This window comes from Vipera berus (genome assembly GCF_964194415.1).
Source record: "Vipera berus genome assembly, chromosome: 1".
Taxonomy (NCBI): domain Eukaryota; kingdom Metazoa; phylum Chordata; class Lepidosauria; order Squamata; family Viperidae; genus Vipera; species Vipera berus.
This window is the reverse complement of record NC_138202.1, coordinates 196,025,037-196,046,621: the sequence shown is the minus strand read 5'-3', so window position 1 is coordinate 196,046,621 and position 21,585 is coordinate 196,025,037. Positions and strand designations below refer to the sequence as shown.

The following is a 21,585-nucleotide window of genomic DNA, read 5'->3' as shown; positions in this document are numbered from 1 at the left end:
TTTAGCCTCAGTGATCCTTAGGTTGTGCTGTATGAATTATCAGAATTTTGCTTGCCTTAAAGGAGAAGGGTGGAATAGACCATGAGCATACCAAAAAATATGGTAAAGCCAAGAGGATGAACTCCTCAAAGAAAAATTCCCATACCTGGTTATCTAGAAAATAAAAAAAAATACAATGAGCATAACATAACTTGCTTGAGTGGAATTGAATGTAATGGAAGAAAATTTGAAACACAGAGTAGTATCTGACTGCATTAGCAATGCAGTCATAAAGCATGATGTCACATGATTGCATTGTTTAGCGACGGCAATCCTGCCAGTTTACTGCCTCATTAAGAGACGATTCTGGATTGTTAAACAAGGATCTCCTTGCAATTTCCTGTTGGCTTCCAACAAACAAAGTCAATGGGAAAGCTGTGAGGGAAGGTATCAAGTCAATCCCTTGGCATTTTTTCCTGAGGTCCCTGGCTATGTAGTACTTGGGAATCTGCTACTCTGTAGCACATGTCTACCTGCCTGCCTGTGCTGATGCAATCACTCCCTCCTGCACCAGTCATCCCTGGCTCTACCGTGCTCATGCTATACCAACCACTGGTGCACAAGCACCCATCTGGCAGCAGCTGGTCTTGCCATGCCACAGCTGCTTTTTACCTGCCCACTAGCCTGCTTGTGAGCTGCCTGGGACTTTCAACTTCCTGCTTATTTTTTGGTATGTTCTGAGAAGTAAACAGCATGATCCAAAAGGGATCCAAATCCAGTTAATTTCAGTGAGCTGATTCTTAAGATATCAATGTGTAGTAAATCCATTTCATCTTTCACCGTACTGAGCTTTTTCATGCTCATGCTTCTTATGCTCCAGATTGCCACTATTGTTCTCTTTGGGTTTTCTTTTCCTGGAGGCAATATCAGAAACAAGGTATCCTGCAGACTTTTACCTTCCCATATCATAAATACCATTAGTACAATTATAACTTATAACCTTTCATTTACTAACTTTTCAAAGTTATAATGGGACTGAAAAAGCGACTTATGACCCTTTTTCACTTATGACCATTGCAGCATCCTGTGGTCACATGATCAAAATTTGGACACTTGGCAACTGGCCTATACTTATGATGGTTGCAGTGTCCTGGGGTTATGTGATTATCTTTTGTGACCTTCTGACAAGCAAAGTCAGTGGGAAAGCCAGATTCACCTAACAACCATGTTGTTATCTTAACAACTGCAGTGATTCACTTAGAACTGTGGCAAGAAAAGTTGCAAAACGGGGCAAAACTCACTTAACAACTGTCTTGCTTAGCAATAGAAATTTTGGGATCATTTGTGGTTGTAAGTCAAGAACTACCTGTAGCTTGTTGAGTATCATCCAATCTCAAGGGTCCACCTTCCAGAATTACATTATCATTCACTTTATCTTATCTGTCCGCCGCGTGGATTTTTTGTTAAAATTCAGGAGTGGTCTACCGTACTCTTCTACTGCACATTTTGAAAATATGCTATATTTGTTGTCATTAATGTGAACCATCAGAATTTTCCTGTCTTATTTCTTACTATATGCGCCTGCTTGCTTTAGCTGAGCATATACAAAGACTTTCATACCTGCCTGAATGGTCTTAGTTCCTCTCTCCACCACCATCACTACGTTGGAACACAATGGCCAGATTTGTGGGAGAATATACTGTGTCAGAAGTAGACCTGTAGCTCTTTCATTTTGCAAAAATATTTCAGTGTAGAGAAGTGCTGTGGTTGTATGTCACATACAAACCTACTTTGCTTATTTTATGACTTTTGGTGGAGAGGTGATCAGAAAGAGAGGTGGCAGTGGTCTTAGCTCTTTGTTTGCCCTGAGCTTACTCACATTTCACTTACAGTGTAAAAAAAAAAGATGAATTTGGAATCAGACATCGATGTGCAGGATCCTTCCCTTCCCTTGCCCTCGTCTAGATTTGATGGGGGCAGGGAGGCAACTGACTGGACATGTCCCTGTACTTTCCATGGCAAAATTTCAGAACTAGTTTGCCCTTGCCTATTTCTTAGGGCTAAGAGAGAAAGTGACTGGCCCATGATCACCCTGCTGACCCTAGTCCCCAAGGTGGGACTAGAATTCATGGCTGTGGTTACGTATTTGTGTCTGTTACATGTAATCAATACCATCGATTTCAATTATTTTTGTTCCTGTTCATTCTATAGGCACCAAAGATTTGAAAAGGCCTTTCTGCTAGCAGTTGATATAGGTGCCCGTGACTTATTTATGGTAAGTTACGCTTGAAGAATTTTCACTACTATTGCTGCTATCGGATTAATTCTGCCGTTTTTGGTGCACATTAACCAAGTTTGAAGTAATTTATAATCTTTTTAATGTATAAGCTTATAGTTCATAAGCTAGTGACAGTTCTAAGATCAAACAATAATCTGTAACAATCATTCAATCAATCAGAAGAGAGCTGGAAGGGACATTGGAAGTCTGCTAGTCCAACCCTTTGCTCAAGCAGGAGATCCTAGGTGGCTGTCCAGTCTTGTCTTAAAAACCTCCAGTGATGAAGCACTCACAACTTCTGAAGGCAAGCTGTTCCACTGGTTAATTGTCCTGTTAGGAAGTTTCTCCTTCTGGTGCTTTGGAAATAAGTTGACCCTCTCTTCTTTGTAGCAGCCCCTCAAATACTGGAATACTGCTATCATGTCACCTCTAGTCCTTCTTTTCTCTAGACTGGCCATACCCAATTCCTGCAACCTTTCTTCATATGTTTTTGCTTCCAGACCCTTATTCATCTTAGTTGCTGTTCTTTGCACTTTTTCCTAAGTCTCAACATCTTTTTTGTAATGTGGTGATCAAAACCGGATGCAGTATTCCAGGTGTGGTATTACTTAGGATTTATAAAGCAGTACTAATACTTCACGTGATTTTGATTCTATGCCTCTGTTTATACAACCAAGGATTGTATTAACTTTTTTGGTTGCTGCTGCACACATCTGGTTCATGTTTAAGTGATCGTCCACTAGGACTACAAGGTTCCTCTCACAGTTACTGTTTCTGAACCAGATTTCGCCTAATCTATACTTGTACCTTTGGTTTTTGCTGCCTAGGTGTAAAACCTTGCTTTTCTCCACATTAAATTTCATGTTGTTGGATGGGGCCCAAGTCTGTCATGATCTTTTTGGGTCCTGCTTCCAGTTTGCGTTCTTGGCACTGGCGGATGTGCACAGAGAGCTCTTCTCCCTGGTGCCCGGTTTTCCTCTGTTGGGAGACCCTGAAAAGGGTCAAAAGTCGCCCTGGAGGAGCGACGACCGTGAGGAGGCCCTCTGATTGATTGTGGAGGGGCGGCAGCCCCTCCATTTGATCCAGAGCAGCTCCTCTGGACTGACAAAGAAAAGACCGGCCATCAACATGGCTGATCATCAAACCGTAAAAGCCAAAAGCCCTATCAAGCACGACGAAAGCAACATGGAGGAATTGGGTGAGATCCTACCTTTCTCTTTTCCCCAACTACCTTCCTATGGGAGCTTTTTGAAAATTTCTTCCGCCCTTCTTTGGAACAGCGGGATCTGCCTACTGGGGGATCTAGGATATTTGAGGTCCCAAAAAGTCTTTATGCCTACAAGGACCTACTACCCTATTCATTTGTTAAACTGGAAGATTTTATATGCTACTAAGGACATCTTGTGGTGAAGCCTGGTATAGCAAGGAAATTTATTTTTACTGTGAGACCTGGCTATAATCTAGCTGTCCTTGACATTATCTAAAAGATAAGAATTTGAAACAGCTGGCGAAGAAAACAACTCCCAGGAATAGTGAATGTGGACATTTACTGACTTCTATTAAAAATAGCCTCCACTAAAGATCTATCCCTAAACACCTTAGAAATGGAGGAATATTATCCACAACTTAACTATAAACTCATACTTGAAACAATCCTTGCATTGAGCTCACGAAATCCAGACTCAAAGACAAAGGTGCCAGCTTCAATTTACAAAATGAAGTCCTGATTTCAACCAATGAATCTACAATTCAAAAAGCAATAGAAGAGGAAGAAATTAATACTAAGACATAGGATTCTAAAGAACAACAAGTACAATCTATTGAGAACTTCAATAGCCAAACCTTGATCTCAACTACAGAACCTGCAATTCAAAAAACACCACAAACTGAAGAAAACAACACCAAGATGGAGGGCTCTAATGACTTACAACTACAATGCATTGAAAACCTAGACAACCATAGAACAACTACAACACTGGACATGACCTCTTGCCCAAGCCAGATGAAACCGGAAGAAGAAGACCAGACTGAAGAAGACCAGACTGAACTGATGACAAACATACTGATTCAAACACGGAGATTTGAACTATTAGAGCAACAATTTAATGACTACAAAGGGGCCAGTTCCTTTGAAAAATTGAGAACTGGATGGTCTCCCTTGATTCAAATAATATGTGTAGGAATGAAGGGAGATACAGTTGAGGATTTAAAGGCACTGCTATGGAAGCCTGTTTGGCACAAAAAGAAAGCCAGAGTTATACTTAAAAAATGGTTTTGTTTTTTTCTTTCTTTTATCTATAATGGAAGAGCCTAAAATTTTACTTAATGGGTTAAGGGGAGACTTTAAAAGATATTATTTGATTTAATATTTAGGATTTAGACTTACAAGGGAAATTAAAATTATTCATTAGAATATAGTTCTGAATTATAATATGGAAGTTAGACTGAGATAATAGATATTGGTACTAGGATGATAAACAGAATATATTTGTGAAATATATTTGTGAAATAAAATACAAATGTATTTAATTATGCAATATGTGTATCTTAGATATGACAATTATTATGTAATGAAACAGGGAAAATTTGGGCTACCTGAAACTTAAATACTATATGGATCTTAAAGGCTAAATTGGAGCACTGTAATTGAAAATGGGTAAAATCTTAAAAACAGGACATGATAACTATAACTAAAAATATATTGATAAATACTTTAATTAACTGTGTTATAACTAGTAATGTATTAATTTGATTGTGATATAGTAACTATGGGAAACAGAGAGGGAATTTTTAGATAAGTTAGCCTGAGATAGGCACAAATGATTTTGTTACTGGACTATTGTTTACCCAATCACCACGTTGCTTCCTAAACACTTTGATATTTTGATGTAAAATTGGAAAATTAATAAAACTTATTTTTTTTAAAAAAAGATCTTTTTGGATCCTGAGCTTGTCTTCTGAGGTGTTGACTATTCCTGACGGCTTAGTGTCATCTGCAAATTTGATGTGTTTCCCTTCTTTTCCTTCATCTAAGTCATTTATGAAGATATTGAAGAGTACTGGGCCTAAGACAGAACCTTGTGGTACCCCACTGCTCATTTCCCTTCCTGTAGATGTGTTACTATTGAGGACTACTCTTGAGTATGGTTTGTCACCAAGTTACAAATCCATCTGGGGTGATGCTGTCTATCCCACATTTTTCTAGTTTACCAAGAAGTAGATTGTGGTCCATTCTGTTGAATGTCTTGCTGAAGTCCAAGTATGTCTTTCAGTTTATCAGAGGGATCTTTGTGCAACCATGCTGGTTTCTTCTTGGATTTCTTGTTTTTCTTTTTTAGTGCTATTGTGTTGCACTGGGCTTTTATAATCATATTTTTCAGTGTTTCCCACACTTTTTGAGTTGTTTTCCCCTTTAGGATTTTTATCTATGAAATTCTGTTTAGGCTTTCTCCGAGTTTGTTAAAATCAGCTCTTTCAAAGTTTAAGGCACTTGTTGGATTATATTCTATTACTTGTGTTGGCATTATATCGAATTCCACTATGACGTGGTCACTCTTGCCCAAAGTTCCAGCAACTTAAATAAATAAATAAAACTTCAATTCCCTCTATCACTTCTTGATTAGTAAGAATTGGGTCCAGTTTAACTTTTCCTCTAGTTCCCTCCGCTATTTTTTGGATGATCAAGTTGCCAGCTAAGTTGGTTAGGAATCTATTCGATCTCCCACTTGCTGCAGAGTTTGTCTCCCAGTTGATATCAGGGTAGTTAAAGTCTCCCATTACTACTGTGGTTCGTTTCCTACATACATTTGTTAATTGATTAGCAAAGAATTCATCTATTTCTTCTGCTTGGTTGGGTGGCCTGTAGTATACTCCTATAGCAATGTCATTTCCCCCCCTTTTATATTGACCCATATGGATTCTAGGAGGTTTTCATCCTTGGCTTTGTGTATTTTTGTAGAGCTGTAGTGATCTTTTATATATAGTGCAGCTCTACCTCCTCTTTTGTTAGGTCTGTTTCTTTTAAATAGTTTGTATCCTTCCATCAGTACATTCCAGTCATGAGTCTCATCCCACCAAGTTTCAGTAATGGCAACTATATAATATCTGTCTTTATGTACTAATACTTCAAGTTCACCTTGTTTGTTCCTTAAACTTTGAGCATTAGTGTACAGGCATTTGAGTCCTTTATAGGTCTTGGATATGTTTCTTATATCTCCTACTTAGTAACTGGGATTTCCATCCTTTCCCTCACTCTCTCTTCATTATGTTTTTCTTTTTCTATTTCTTCTTTCTCTTTACTCCTTGCCTCCTTATGTGATTAGTTATCTAGTGGTTTTTGTTTGGAATTACTGTAGGTTCTAAAGGTTGTGAAGATTGCGCCCCTTCTCCCCTCAATTTTAGTTTAAAGCCCTTTTGATAAGATGAGCCAATCATTTTCCAAGTATATTTCCAGTTCTTGTGAGGTGCAGTCCATCCATTGCCATTAGCCTTCATCTAGGTAATGCAGACCATGGTCAAGGAAGCAAAAGTTCTGTTGATGACACCAGTTTTTAAGCCAGTGGTTTGTTTCTAAAATCCTTTGCTCCCTCATTGGATGTTGGCTTTTGTTGGAAGTATAGATGAAAACAACACTTGTGCTCTTAATTCTTTAACTTTCTTCCCTAGCTGTTTGTAATCTCATTATTATTTTCAGATTTATTGTTGTGTCATTGGTTCCCATGTGTAGGAGAAGAAAGGGCTAGTAATCTGTGGAGTTGATTATTTTAATAAGGTACTCAGTTCCATCTTTGAGTTTTGCTCCAGGAAGACAATATATCTCCCTAGATTGACTGCCTGGTCTGCAGACTATAGTTTCTGTTCCCCTAGGAACTGGCTCTCTTATCACCAATATTCACCTTTTCTCAACAATGATTCTCAATTCTTAACAATGTATTATCACATACAATGATTATCTTGTAATAAATATGGTGTGAATTGGCTCTAGAGCAGACATGTCAAACACAAGGCCCGGGGGCCGGATCCGGCCCGCGAAGTGGTTTCGTGTGGCCCCCGAAGCCATCCTGGAAACAGTGAGGGAACAGCCCCCGCTGCCTTGGCCCTGGGACCCTCCTTCTGCCAGAGACCCCCAGATCTGTCCACTCCTGCCCAGGCCCCCATAGGCACCCTTGATGCCAATGATGTAGAGCTGGCCATGCCCACCCAGTAGGCTGCGCCCACCCGGGCCATACCCACCTGGCCCCCCGAGGGCAACCACAATGCTGATGCGGCCCTCAAGGAAATTGAGTTTGACACCCCTGCTCTAGAGTGTAATATTATAGTTCTGTTTTAGTTGTATAAAATCTGAACCATGGTCATTTCTGCCTTGTTTTCTGGTAATACATATTTAGTCAATAGCTATCAAAATTATTTTGATTTGTAGTTTCTGATCTCATTTTGGGAATTAACTTAGTAGTGGTTAAGTTATCCTTGATTAAGAATTGGACAATAGAAATGCAATCCATTTCTTTTGTTCTGAGCTTCTCAAAAGTATTTGATACCATTAATTATATTGCATTCTAGAAAATCTTGTTGAGTAAGCCTGGAAAGCATGCTCCATTTCTAGATCTTAAGTCTTCAGATCACTGGTGACCTTGGATTCACACTGTTTGGAGTAAATGCCAGATCCTTTAGTAATTGCTAGATTTCTTCATGTCAACTGGAATGAATTATTGAAATCTGGCTAGGTGAGGGCAATGCTATCATCCTCTTAGAGATCTGGCCTTCTGAGTTTTGGATTCTGTTTTTTAATTAACAGAATATCAGAGTTGGAAGAGACCTTGAAGGTCTTCTGTTCAAGCAAGAGACCCTATACCATTTCAGACAAGTGGTTGTCCAATATCTCGTCTTAAAAACCTCCAGTGATGGAGCGCCCACAACTTCTGAAGGCAAGCGAATTCACCAATTGTTCTGTCAGGAAATTTCTCCTTATTTCTAGGTTGGATCTCTCCTTGATTAGTTTCCATCCATTGCTTCTTGTTCTGCCTTTGGGTGCTTTGGGGAATAGATCACCCTCCTCTTCTTTGTTGCAGCCCCTTAGATATCAGAACACCCCTAGTCCTTCTCATCATTAAACTAGACAAACCCAATTCCTGCAACGGTTCTTCATAAGTTTTAGCCTCCAGTCCCCTGATCATCATCGCTGCTTTTCTCTGTACTCTTTCTAGAGCCTCAACATCTTTTTTATATCGTAGTGACACATGGAATAGATGTGACAGCACTGAAACTATGGGGAAATAATTAAATAATAATTATAAATGGACACAATTCATATCTGGCCATTCCACTATAGATCACTTTATAGTTTTATGTCATCTGATTAAGAAATAGAATAGTAAACCTAAATTCTGCTGTATCTGAAGGAAAATATGCTTATGTTAAAACAACATTAACTTCTTTAATAGGAAAACCAGGGAACGTAGCCTCATTTTACCATTTTACCCTGTTCAACTTATACCATCTTTTATAGTATTAGCATTGGCCTCTATAATAGTTATTGAAATAATCATTTGCTTTGGATCTTAAAACACATTCATTTTTTCAGATGGGATTTTGATAGTAATTTAATTAACATTCCTTGTAATCTAAAAGCTTTCATCAGTATACAGGCAATCCAACCCTGCATAAGGAAGCTTTTTGTTATCTTCAAGTTGAAGATGGAAGTCTAGTGCAACTTAGAAATAGTTTATGTTAAGTCCTTACTGATTCAGTGAACTGGACAAACACATGTAGAACTTATGAAATCAGTGGAAGTGTTGAAAAATTCCACTGGAAAGAATATCTAATACCATTCTCTTCTTATGTTACCTTACCTTACCTTACCTTATGTTTTGGTAAGGTAATAATCTTAAATGAGAATTTAATTACCGTATATTCTAACACAGGTGGAAATTTTTTATTGTAACTTTAAACCCTTCATCACATTTCACATATCAAATTTCTATAACTGATACTTGAGAAGTCAATCACTGCAGTGAGGTATTTACATGTTATCATTCTGTTACCTCTGTTCAAGACCATTTGCAACAGGAATAAAAGTAACTCAGTTCATAAGTGATCCTATATTCAAGCCGTCTGGGAAGCTTTTTTCTTAAAATATTTCTGCAGCAGAATCTGACAATTAAGTTTAAGGGACAATTGCAGTTTTACAGTCTCCCAGCTTATTGCTGTAGATGTGCAGGAGATGTTATTGTTTCTGAAAGAAAAACAATGGGGGAAACCTTAGAGAGTTACATTAACTCAGCTCTTTTCCATAATTAAGATATTCTGTTTAAATTAAGCCTTGACACTAGCTGCTTATATAATTTATTCTATTATGCTACTTGCCTTGTTAGTTTGATCTTAATATTTAATTTCTGTGTTCAATTACACAATTACATTCCCCTTTTAGAGAGTTTGAAAATTCCTTTCTAATTATACAAAAAGAAATTGCACGAATCTTTTAATACTTTTCAGTATACAGTTCTAATCATCCAGCTTATTCCATCTAATTAGAAAGATGTGTGTACTGTGATAAATTTTCTCAATTAAGCATGCTTTAAAAGAACCCTCTGAAATATTTCTGAGAAAGTATGTATATGCATACAGATACCAGAAATATGTGTGTCTGTGTGTGTGTGTGTGTATGTGTTTGTGTGTCTGTGTGTCTGTTGGGTGCTTTTTACACTTTTTAGAAAACACTTTTTTCTTTCTTGTGGCTATATAAATTTATTATGATGAGAAAAAAGAAAAACTCAAACAATTAGGATATGCACGGACAGGCTTATATACAAATGCTCAGAGCTTGGGGAACAAACAGGGTGAATTAGAAGCAATAGTACACAAGGGCAGGTATGACATAGTTGGCATTGCAGAAACCTGGTGGGATGAGATCCATGACTGGAATGGACTAATGGATGGCTACAAGTTGTTCAAAAGAAACAGATCAACAAAAAGAGGAGGGGGAGTTGCGCTATATGTAAGAGAACACTACATATCTACAGAAATGCATATGATCAAAGATAAAATCTCTCCAGAATGTATATGGATCAATATAAAAGAGGAAAAAAGTGACATCGCTATAGGTACAGTATATATTACAGGCCACCCAACCAATCAGAAGAAATAGATGAACTCTTTGCCAAAAGTTAACAAATGTGTGTAGGAAGCTTACTACAGTAGTAATGGGAGACTTCAACTATCCAGATATCAACTTGGAGACAAACTCTGCAGTGAGCAGGAGACCAAACAGATTCCTTGTTCTGTACCAGCCTACTACCGGCCCTGCAGAAAAGGCAGGGACAACCGCTTTACAAAAAGGCAAGAGGCTGGAACTAAGCCTGCCAAATTTATTGACACAAAACAGAGCAAACAGAGCAAAACCAAAACACGAACCATGAAACAGGAGCTATTCAAACGGTTGCCTTCAGCAAACCAGCCCTCCCACACATTCCCCTTTTAAACAGTTCAAGGCCTGGCTTCTCTCTGCCTCCTTCCAAGGTGCCCCATTGCCGTCCTCTGTTTACTCCTGATTTACTGCCTCCTGCGTTGGGTGTCCTTGAACAGGGCCAGCTGTGGGTCATCTTCATCCACGCTGTCAGGCTCAAACAGCTGGGTCTGCGTAGTGACCAGATGAGAGGGGCCTGGCTGAGGGCTCTGCGAAGCCTCAGGGCTGTCCTCCGCAGGCTCTCCAACACCCCCCTCCTCCTCTTCTGAATCGTCCGACCCAACTGCCGAACCCACAGGCTGACCCTGAATCACAACATTCCTAACCAACCTAGCCGACAACTTTGTCATCTAAAGGTGGAGGAGGGAACTAGAAGTAAAGCTATACTGGATCTAATTCTTACTAATAGAGAAGAAGTGATAGAGGGAGTTGAAGTTGCCAGAATCTTGGGTGAAAGTGACCGTGTCATACTGGAATTCAATATAATGCAAAACACAAGCAATAGAAAATAATCTATTCTTACTTTTAAATCTGATTCCTTTAGCTTGGCGCATCGTTGTACGCTAAACTAAACTAAACTGTTTTACAATTCCATAAGAACAAGAAAATGTACACACACAGACACACACACATATACTGTACATATATATATATATCTTTCTAAGCTACTAACCAATTGTCTTACTAATACCCCACTTGAGGCAAATGAACCATTTATTAAGACCAGTCGGCTATAGTTCTATAGATGCATAACAGCTGTGTAGCGAGCAGAAAATCCGGAGGTGACGCAGGGCGTTCTTGTACTTCTGAAATACAAAAAAATAATAATAATGTCCCTATAGAATTGTTTGCAACCTAGCTTTAGACAGTAAACATTTTGACAAATTACAATAGTGGCTTCTTTAAAACATTAGCAACAAAAACCTTGTTTTAGATGTACACTGCTTGAAAAGAATTAAGTTACATTTTAATTACGAATGTAATCTTTTTACATACATGCATACCAAAATGCAAATGTAACTGAACTACAGCTGAAACATTTCAGGCTGCATATATGTAAAATCTGATCATTAAGTGTAAAATGATGCAGATTAGCCTACCAGTACAGTTGGATACTATTAAAAGATAACGTAGCTGCTGTTTCTTAAATCTTACCCTGTAAAATGACTCTAGAATTATGACAAAGGTTTTGGGTACACATCTGAATCAATATCGAGTACAAGCCTGCAAAGATGAAATGGATGAATATATAATAATAATAAGTTGGAAGGGACCTTAGAGGTCATCTAGTCCAACCTCCTGCTCAGGCAGGAAATGCTATACCATTTCAGGCAAATGGCTGTCCAGTCTCTTCTTAAAAACTTCCAGTGTTGGAGCATTCACCACTTCTGGAGGCAGGTTGTTTCACTGGTTAATTGTTCTAACTGTCAGGAAGTTTCTCCTTAGTTCTAGGTTGCTTCTCTCCTTGATTGTTTCCATCCATTGCTTCTTGTTCTGCCTTCAGGTGCTTTGGAGAATAGCTTGGCTCCCTCTTCTTTGTGGCAGCCCCTGAGATATTGGAACGCTGCTATCATGTCACCCCTCACCCTTCTCTTCATTAAAGTAGACATACCCAATTCCAGCAACCGTTCCCTATATGTTTTAGCCTATTGATTACCTTCTTTGTTGCATCCAGTAGAGGTAATCCTTGAGTTACGACCATCATGGTGCCTGCCTATTAGGGTCAAAAGTTGGGACAATGTTAAACGAACTGCCTCAAGTAACAACCAGCCTTCCCTGCTCTCCCCAGTGGATTTATTAAAGGAATGAACAGATTGCTGAGTACAGCTCAGGAGTGGGGAAGAGGAGGTCTAATGCAGGCACAAGCCCACCCGCTTCAGGACTCTCAAAGCCTCCTCTATCCTAAGGTACCTCATACCTGCCCCTTGGGTGGCACATGCCAGCCTGCCACACAGCTACTGTCTTGCCAATGGGGAAGGAAAAGCCTGGCCACACCTGCCTTTCCTAATTTTCCCCCCGTCCTTCCTTCTGCCAAGATGCCCTGCCTTTCTAGGGTAAAAAAAGGAGCTGCCTAGCCTTTTGGTGCTTTCTGCACTGATCTGCTGGCCATCGGGAGGCTGCAAAGCCCTCCTGTGACTTGCTAAGCTTGAGTAGCTGGCCCTTGCATAACAGGTGGCAGCTTCAGGAGGAGCTTCTCCAAACCTTTCCCTTGCTTGACTCTTCCCTCGCCTAGAAAGCCACTTCTCTTCAATAAACAAAAGCCACAGTTCTTCCATAAACAACAACAACAACAAAAACCTGGGAGGGACGGGCTTATTGATCAGGTAAAACAGCTTAAGCTTGCAAAAACCCAGTGTCTTCAATTTTGTTGGCCAAGTTTCTACAGTAGTCATCTAACTTTTGAAGATGAAGTTTCCCCCCCCCCCCCGCCGCCGCCCACCTCCACTTCAAGGAAAAAAGCTGCAGAAAGATTTCCTCACAATATGAAAGCCAATAAACATGTCGCAGGATCCAATCTGGGTTGGTCACCGGGACCAGAGGTTTATTTTCCAAGCTTTTGGACTCGTGTTGTAGTCCATCCTCAGGGAACCTCTCTCTAGCAGAGGGTGTGCCTAAGGATGAGCTCCAGCATGAATCCGAAAGCTCGGAAGACTAATCCTCTGGACTGACCCAGATTGGATCCTCTAGAAAGATTTTTTTTTCTTTCCTCGCTTGATGGGTTCCTCTCATCTTCAGCCTGGAGTTAAGGTAAGGTTTTTAAAAGGGATAAGCATGGAGAGCAGAGATGGGGAGTTCAGTTTTAGCACCTAGTTGGGACAGGTGGGAAAGATCAACAAAAGGGCCCTGAGAATTCTTTGTGGAAATGGCGGCTGCTTTCAGGCCTCTTTGCACCAATCAACTGACTGCTGGTCCGCTAGTTATCGGAACCTGCAAAGCTATCCCGCCTCTAACAAACTTTGGGAAGCTGGCCCCTGCATAAAATGCAGCAATTTCAGGATGAGCTTCCCAAAACCTTTCCCTTGCTTAATCCCCTCCCTCCTTCCCTTCCCCAGAAAGGCACGTTTCTTCCATAAACAAAACGAAAAAGGCTGGGAAGGGCAACGCAGCATCTCCATGATCTGTTGTAAGGGCGAATGACTGCAGGGCCAGTGCAGCTAGAACTGCACCGAGAACTTTGAAACAGACTTGTATGTAATTTTTGGAGTGGGTCAGAACTTTGAACCATTGTTAAGTGATCTGTGGTTTCTTGAGGAATTTCTAGAGCATCCTTATTCTAATAGGATGGTATCCACCAATAGGATGGATTTATACACTATTGCTCTTCTCAAAATATGGCGCTCCAGCAGCATGATTATTCTCTGAGATAGATTATGAGGGAGGTGCAGGGAGAAGGAGAATGTATAGAAACTGCAGAATACCCTTGCAGATTTTTGTCAGTAGTTCAAAGATTTCGCCATGTTCAGTATAATCTTTAAAATGCAAATGGAAGAGTAGGAAAGAAGGTACCCTTGAGTTTGTAAACTGCTGTGGGGACTTCCTGAAGAATGGAGTAAAAAATACTACAAACACAATAGTTGCCTAACTAATTAGCAAGAGGGTGCCCGAGGTGAGATATTAATCAAGATACACTCTTGTGACAGTCCTGTTAAGTGCTGTATATTGCTGATTCTCACCAAAGTGCCTGTGCGAGAATAATACAATAACTAATATTATTGTAGACAACTCCTCTTAAAGGGCTTTTTCAGGTAATGGTCTTCGGTATAAATAATAACTATTGTATAAAGTACCATATCACATCTAAATGAAACAATGTTTGTTTCTATAAAATTCAAAAACAAATGAAATGAAAAATAGATATAATCTATTTTTACTGTGCCAAAGCAGGTACTCTTATATATTGGGGTCTCCAATTCCCAGGCCATGAACCACTAGGAACCTGGCTGCGCAGGTGTGTGAAGCTTCATCTGCACATGCATGGGATCTAGGTAGCACACAAAACCACGTGCCCCCCCTCCCTGCCCCGAGGCCATGGGGAAAAAAAATTCACAGATCTGGTCCCTGGTGCCCAAAAGGTTGGGGACCGCTGTTATACATGACAGCAAAGATCAAACATTATTAAAGTTGTTCGTTTTAAATCCTTTCATAGTGGGGTCCATCTTTTGGAGCCATCAGTTTGAAAGGGCAACTAATGTTCTGTTATAAATAGGGCAGACAAACACTTGAATAAAGGCCATATGTGATGATTCAAGCAATGTAGAATAAGAAACATTCTGAAAAATTCTTGGAATTTTGCATAGATACATGCAGATTTGATTCTTCGAAATCAGTGCGTGGTAAACAAAATTTAATTATTTAAAGGAAAAATATTAGGAATTTTTCCAGTTTCTTTATATTTGGAACATAAAAATATTTATACTACTTTAATACGGTTTTATAGCCTTAACATAAAAAGTATTTATACTACTTTAATACAGTTTGCATCTACATCATAATCATATATGGCACCATTTTTGTGTTGAAAATGTGATTTTGAAAGTTCATTTGAAAATATTTTTATGAATGTTAACAAACTGTTTAATATAAATGATAGAGCAAATTATAGCATACCATGTGGATCATAGTTTATACATTATATACATATAAATACAGATCACCAGTTTTTACCGTGCAATGATTATTTTATACCCACAGCTTAGTTCAGGGGAGTACAATGTACTACTCCCTTGTACACTGCTTCCGTAGCCTCCAAAATTCCCTGAATGTGTACTGTTAAATTTGGGAAGCAAATCATCATTCTTCAGCATTATATTTGTTTACATAGTGGTTGAAAGAATCTAATAAGCTCCTAACAAAGAAATATATAATCAAAGAAAAGTTGTATAACTATACAGTAAATAGCCTTTATTTGGTAGTGCTTTATATTAAAAAAAATCTGAGCAGAAAAAAAACACTTTTTAAAAATGTTTTCAGCTATCACAGCCAGTTATGAAAATTTGGCATCATGAGTTTAATCTGAAAATCCTTTTAATTCATTTGTATCAGATGAACATACTACTAAGCACATAATAAAACCGAGTTTCACAATTACGGTATTACCTTAGCTGAATTGATAGTATAAGCTTTTATCCATTTAACAAGTTCCTGAGGGCTCTCTTTTCTGACAATGTTATTAGGATTATGGACAGAGGAAGTATAATATTGATGGCAAATTCTGACGACTTTGCCTCCAGACAGACATTCTTCTGAAACCACACCTGTTTCAAGGTTTCTAGGCACCTTCAAATTCCCAGGAGTTTTAGGAGTTGTATGCCTTCATCGTTTGACTTCTGCTAAGGCTGGGGTTCCTTGAGCCTTTGCATCTCTAACCATTTAAAGTTAACATTTATATTCATCAGGGATGACTCATATTTCTTGCACCATTCTGTTTTTACCTTAAGTTACTGATTTGTAATATCATCAGAGAATAAAAACAAGTTTTACACGTTTACTCCACTTATGGTTGCATATACTTAGGAAGGAATTAGTTGAGTGCTTTGCTTTGAAAACACTACAGAGACACATAAATCTTTCTTGAGTGGTGTGCATAAATGCTGGCATTCGAAACTATGAACATTATTCAGAGTACTTCTGTTATAATAATAGTAACACAAAAAGAGGATAATTTGAATAAATTAATAAATGAATCCTTTATTAAAGCCAAAGGCCAATCACTTACAACAGCCAACTAGCACTAGCTCCTAATAGTAAACACTAAAAGAAATAGTAACATAAAAGCACTAGGAGATTATGCTGAACGTGCCGCTGTGCATTTTTTTTCAAAGGTAGTGGCAGGCTGCCTGTCTCAAAGTAAACAGGTAAGCAGGAATTCATCCAGGTGGCATAAACTTTATTAACAGGAACACAATAAATGCATTGTGTAACTCCCTAGAAAATCTGCAGTATACCAGGACATGCCCAACTGTTTTGACCGTACCTGAGAAACAGGGGCAGCTGTGCTTCTTATAGGAAGGTTTAAAGAGCAAGCTTTGTAGTGATACATAAAAGATTTACATTTTTTGTTTCATTGTCAGAGTTAACAAAAGAATAGACTGATTTGCAATTACGCAAAGACACCACTGAATAATTATACCAGATCTTCTAAAACAGTTTTCCTGGAGATTGGGTTACGAGGAAATTTCAAAGTTAGACTCTGCTGCAAGCAACTCTTGCCTGGTCTCACTTTCCCTTTCTTCCAAAGGTGGCTTTGGCTAGACTTCTTCCTGAGGGATGCTACATTAGTGGCCAAAATTGTGGACACCTTTTGGGAAAATGCCACCTTTGGTTAAGTTTCCACCAATTTTTATTCTAATTTCTTTATAACTGTCGCCTTGTTCACTTAATAATACTATTTTACATCCCTTTCTAGGCAACCAGTCAACCCTTGGCACCATTACTTTAATTTTATTACGTTTTACAAGCTCACTAAATGAAAGGGGGGGGGAAACCCAACCAACTTGATAGCGATCACATAACACAGTGACAAATGTCCTCCTCTAAGCTTCAGTACACGACATCAATAAATGAATTCTACTGTGATCTGATTGGCTCATTGCCAAAACAAGACGACACCTGATTGGCTCTCTAAACACTCATGCTCATTGGCTACAATCAGATGAAGGAAAGCTACCTGATATCAACCTCAGCAAGTTGTGCTTCCTTTTTCTGCTTATTTGGCTATACTTTTTCATAGAATACAGTACAGATAATTGAACAAACTATGTTGCATTACATTCTTGATTAAATTGTCTTTCCATTGATATATAATTTTATGGTGTTCTTAGCCATCAAACCTCAAAAATACACTTTTCCCAAAAGGTTTCCACAATTTTGGCCACTACTGTATATACAGGAACTGACATTGAGCCTGTGCACCTGCTGCAGGCAGCCCTAAATCACTGTGCCTCTTCTACTTCTTGCAGAATGCCAGTGTCCTACAATGGAAGGCCAGCACATTTTAGCTAAAGATATTTCTGGAGAACATCCCCTGCAAGCTGGACATGCTCAACTTTGCCATTCTCTCTTCTTCTGGTGCTCATTAGATGGCTTTTTCTATGTGCTTTGTGTCCTTACTCATAAAGGGGGAGTATCACATGAGTTCTCTACACTCTACACTTCACTAACACTAATCTCCTTGGCACTCTCACAGAATGAGTACAGTATCCTCCCTCCTTCCAATATCGGGAGAAGCTTTTTTATTTAAAAGATTTATATGACCACCCATCTTAGGCAACTTTGGACAGCTTCCCATAGCTATAAAGCAATCATTAGAAAAATAGAAAACAATAAACAAAAATGTATCATAGTTCCCCCCCTTTCCCCCCCCCCCGGAAGCTCCACAACATATTCAGCTATCCTCGTTCTGTGCCTTCTATCCATATAATCCCAGCACCTCCATAAAAAGACAGGACTTAACAGCCTTCTGAAAAGCTAGAAAGGTAGGGGGGACCTTTGAAATTGCCCGTGGGAAGGTGCTCCACAAGGTAGGGGCAACCCTGGAAAAGGCATGTTTCCAAAATTCTACTAGAAGGCAGGATCTGAAGTGTGCTACCTTATCTGATCTAGTGGGATGGGTGCTTAGTTGATCATACGATCTGACATTTTACCCCAAGTACTCTTGGTGAGGGCCAGTTTAGTGTAGTGATTAAAGTACAAAAATGAGAAACGAAAAAATTATGAGTTATATAAGTCCCTCAGGCACAGAAGCTGCCTGGACAACATTCAGACCAGCCTTTCTCTTAAAGCCTAATTCACTTCACAGATTTGTCATTATGGGGAAAATAAGAGAAGGGAGCATTACAGAATGTATACTGAGTTGTAAAAAATAAAAGCTGGAAATAAAACTTAAAAAATGAGTTAATCTGCTTTGTTTCACGTATTTTATAATAAATACTTCAAATTTTTCATAAGTGCTAATCTGATGTATAAAATTGCAACCATTTTATTTCAGATGTATTATATTTTTTCTCTAATTTTCATTGTGTTATATTAGAATCAGTAACTTCAAAGACCATATATTTGGATATGTCTATATAATCAAATAAAACCGTTAACGGTTCCTTTCATAATGTTCTCTGTTTTAATACTGCAAGATTCTTAAAATACAGTGAGATCAATAATATTTTCTAGTGCTAATATTCAACTGTATTTAACTGATGAATATTCAGTGGACTGATAAACCAACCCACTGAATTATGATTATATTTCTCTTGCAAAACAAATAGTGTTGCTGTACATTACGATCCAACTTCGGTCAAGTCTGATTAACCTAAACAAGAAACAATAAGGATGTGAACAAGCAAATTAAATAAAATAAACTAGCATGAAAAATGAAGTTAAAGTATATAAAATAAAATATAATTTGTACATTTGAATTTGGAAAAAAATGAGATTAAAAAACCCAAGAATGAGTAGATTAATTGGTTTTCGTGATATAGCTTCACTTTAATCAAATGCTTATTGATCTGTTTTGTATTAATCAGCTTGATGTTATAAATAAAGTAATTCATTGAATTACTGGAATTATAAATGTATTTTGTTTTATTAGATCATCTGACTCCGAAAGTGATTCTGGATAGATTACAGGTTAAAAGGAGAAGAGAAACACAATAAAAAAGAGAGGAACATACGGTATATTCCCAGATAAAGTCATCCAGTACCTGACAATTCCTTACCTAAACCACTGGAATGCCATTTCATTGATTTTTCAGTCACTTGAGATAGAAGGATTTCAGTGACTGAGAAGTGATAAAATAAGGTTTAAAACAGAAAGGAAGGTCAAGAAAAAAAAAGTTTTTTGGTCTAAAAATATCCTGCCAGGTTTTGAATCACTAATATTCTATATGTTGGGCAAGTCTCATAAACATTTTGCTATTGAGCTTGAACCTTCTCAATAACAGCTGTAGCAACAATTCTAATGCTACAGGCTGACTAAGCTGACATGGTTTTGGGTTTCTGTCGACTTGCAAAATTGATGTCAGCCTTCCCAGGTAGACCAGACAGGAAACAGGACCAGACAACCTAATTCTACTTTATTGTAAGGCTACATAAACGGAAAATCCAAATCTCCCATCTCCTTTTACAATCTGAGAAGCTAGGGAAGGTCCATTCTGAGCCTCTTTCTCTGCCCATTACCTAGTTGCGAGCTATGTGAGCTATGCTTTGTCTTATTTGACCATTCTTTCTCACATACTAAGGTATAGGTCATATTTGGAATGGGGTAGCCAGTGAGTAGTTGATTTTTCCAGCCCTCCTGAATCAATTGGTGGCCTCTAGTCATGTCAGGACATTCCAGCAATGCAGATACACCCAAACTATTTTATAGGAACCAGATTGGTCAAGAAGACTAATTTTCAAAACTGGACATGATGGTAAAAGACATGATGGAGAAGAGCAAAGAGGAACACACTTAAGAAGTGAATAATATATCCACTACTTTATACACACAACTTTTTTCTAGATAATTTCTCTCAAATTCCATTCTGGTGTGGAAGGCTATCTAAATTAAAAGCAATCTTGAAAAGGAACAACTACAGAAGTAAAGCTTGGTGGGAGGACTCAGAAACCTTCCCTTTGCATGAAATCGTTAAACAATATTCCTATTTCTTTACACTCAAATGGGACAGATCTGCATTTACAGAAACTAAAATTTATTTAAATTTATATTGTTCGCAGGATTATTGACCAATCATTTATTTCCTTTTTGACATATTAACAGTTGCAATTTGAAAAAAACTAAAGGATTTCTGTTGGACATATTTTAATGTTGATAGGGCTCACAACTTGGGCGTCCTCCTGAATTCAAGGCTCAGTTTAGAAGACCATATAGGAGCCGTGACCAGGGGGGGCTTTTGCCCAGGTTCGCCTGGTGCACCAGTTGTGACCCTATCTGGACCGGGATGCCCTATGCACAGTCACTCATGCGCTCATGACCTCCTGTATAGACTACTGCAACGCTCTCTACATGGGGCTGCCCTTGAGGACCACTCGGAGGCTTCAACTGGTGCAGAATGCGGCCGCGCGAGTTGTGATGGGGGCTTCCCGATACTCCCATGTAACACCTCTACTCCGCGAGCTGCATTGGCTTTCGGTTGCCCTTCGGGTGAGATTCAAGGTGCTGGTGATGACCTATAAAGCCCTAAATGGCGAGGGTCCGGGTTATCTGAGGGAACACCTGCTGCCGGCATCAAGCTCCCTTCGTCCAGTGCGCTCCCACAGAGAGGGCCTTCTCAGGATATCGCCGGTTAAGGAATGCCGGCGGGTTATTCCCAGGGGAAGAGCGTTCTCTGTGGGCGCGCCTGCCCTTTGGAATGATTTACCTGCGGAACTCCGGACCGCCCCCAATCTGCGTTCATTTCGCCGGGACCTGAAAACCTGGCTTTTCGATCTATCAGGCCTGGACTGAAGGGGTTTTAGCTTTTAAATATTGTTTTAATTGTTGGGCTTAATTAATTTAATTTATTTTAATCTATATTATCTTTTATATTGTATTTTATGCTGCCCTGTAAACCACCCTGAGTCCTTCAGGAATAGGGCGCTATAGAAATCTAATTAAATAAATAAATAAATAAAATAATATTTGGGGTCATGTATAACCTTGGGTTCTCAGAATAAGCATCTTTGATTTAGAACATGATGGGCAGTTTTCCCAATGGGCCACATGAGAAACTGGGACTGTTGTGCGCCAAGCCAATAGGGCTGTGAAGATCCATAAACCCAGACGCCTGTACATACGTATTTTTTTTAAAAAAAGCAGTTGCCTTCAAAACAAAAGCAATGCAGTTGTATTACATGCAAGGCATACTTTTATTGACTTCACACAGGCCTGATA

The 21,585-nt window shown here is 38.9% G+C and overlaps 1 protein-coding gene across 1 annotated transcript in view; it reads left to right on the top strand.

The window, feature by feature from the left end:
- The window catches only part of WDPCP (WD repeat containing planar cell polarity effector), a 130,969-nt gene that overhangs the window by 67,655 nt on the left and 41,729 nt on the right, over positions 1–21,585 (top strand). The window contains exon 12 of the mRNA XM_081314249.1: positions 2,191–2,254. Within this exon, the coding sequence (XP_081170375.1) occupies positions 2,191–2,254 (64 nt within the window). The remainder of the gene's footprint in view (positions 1–2,190; positions 2,255–21,585) is intronic.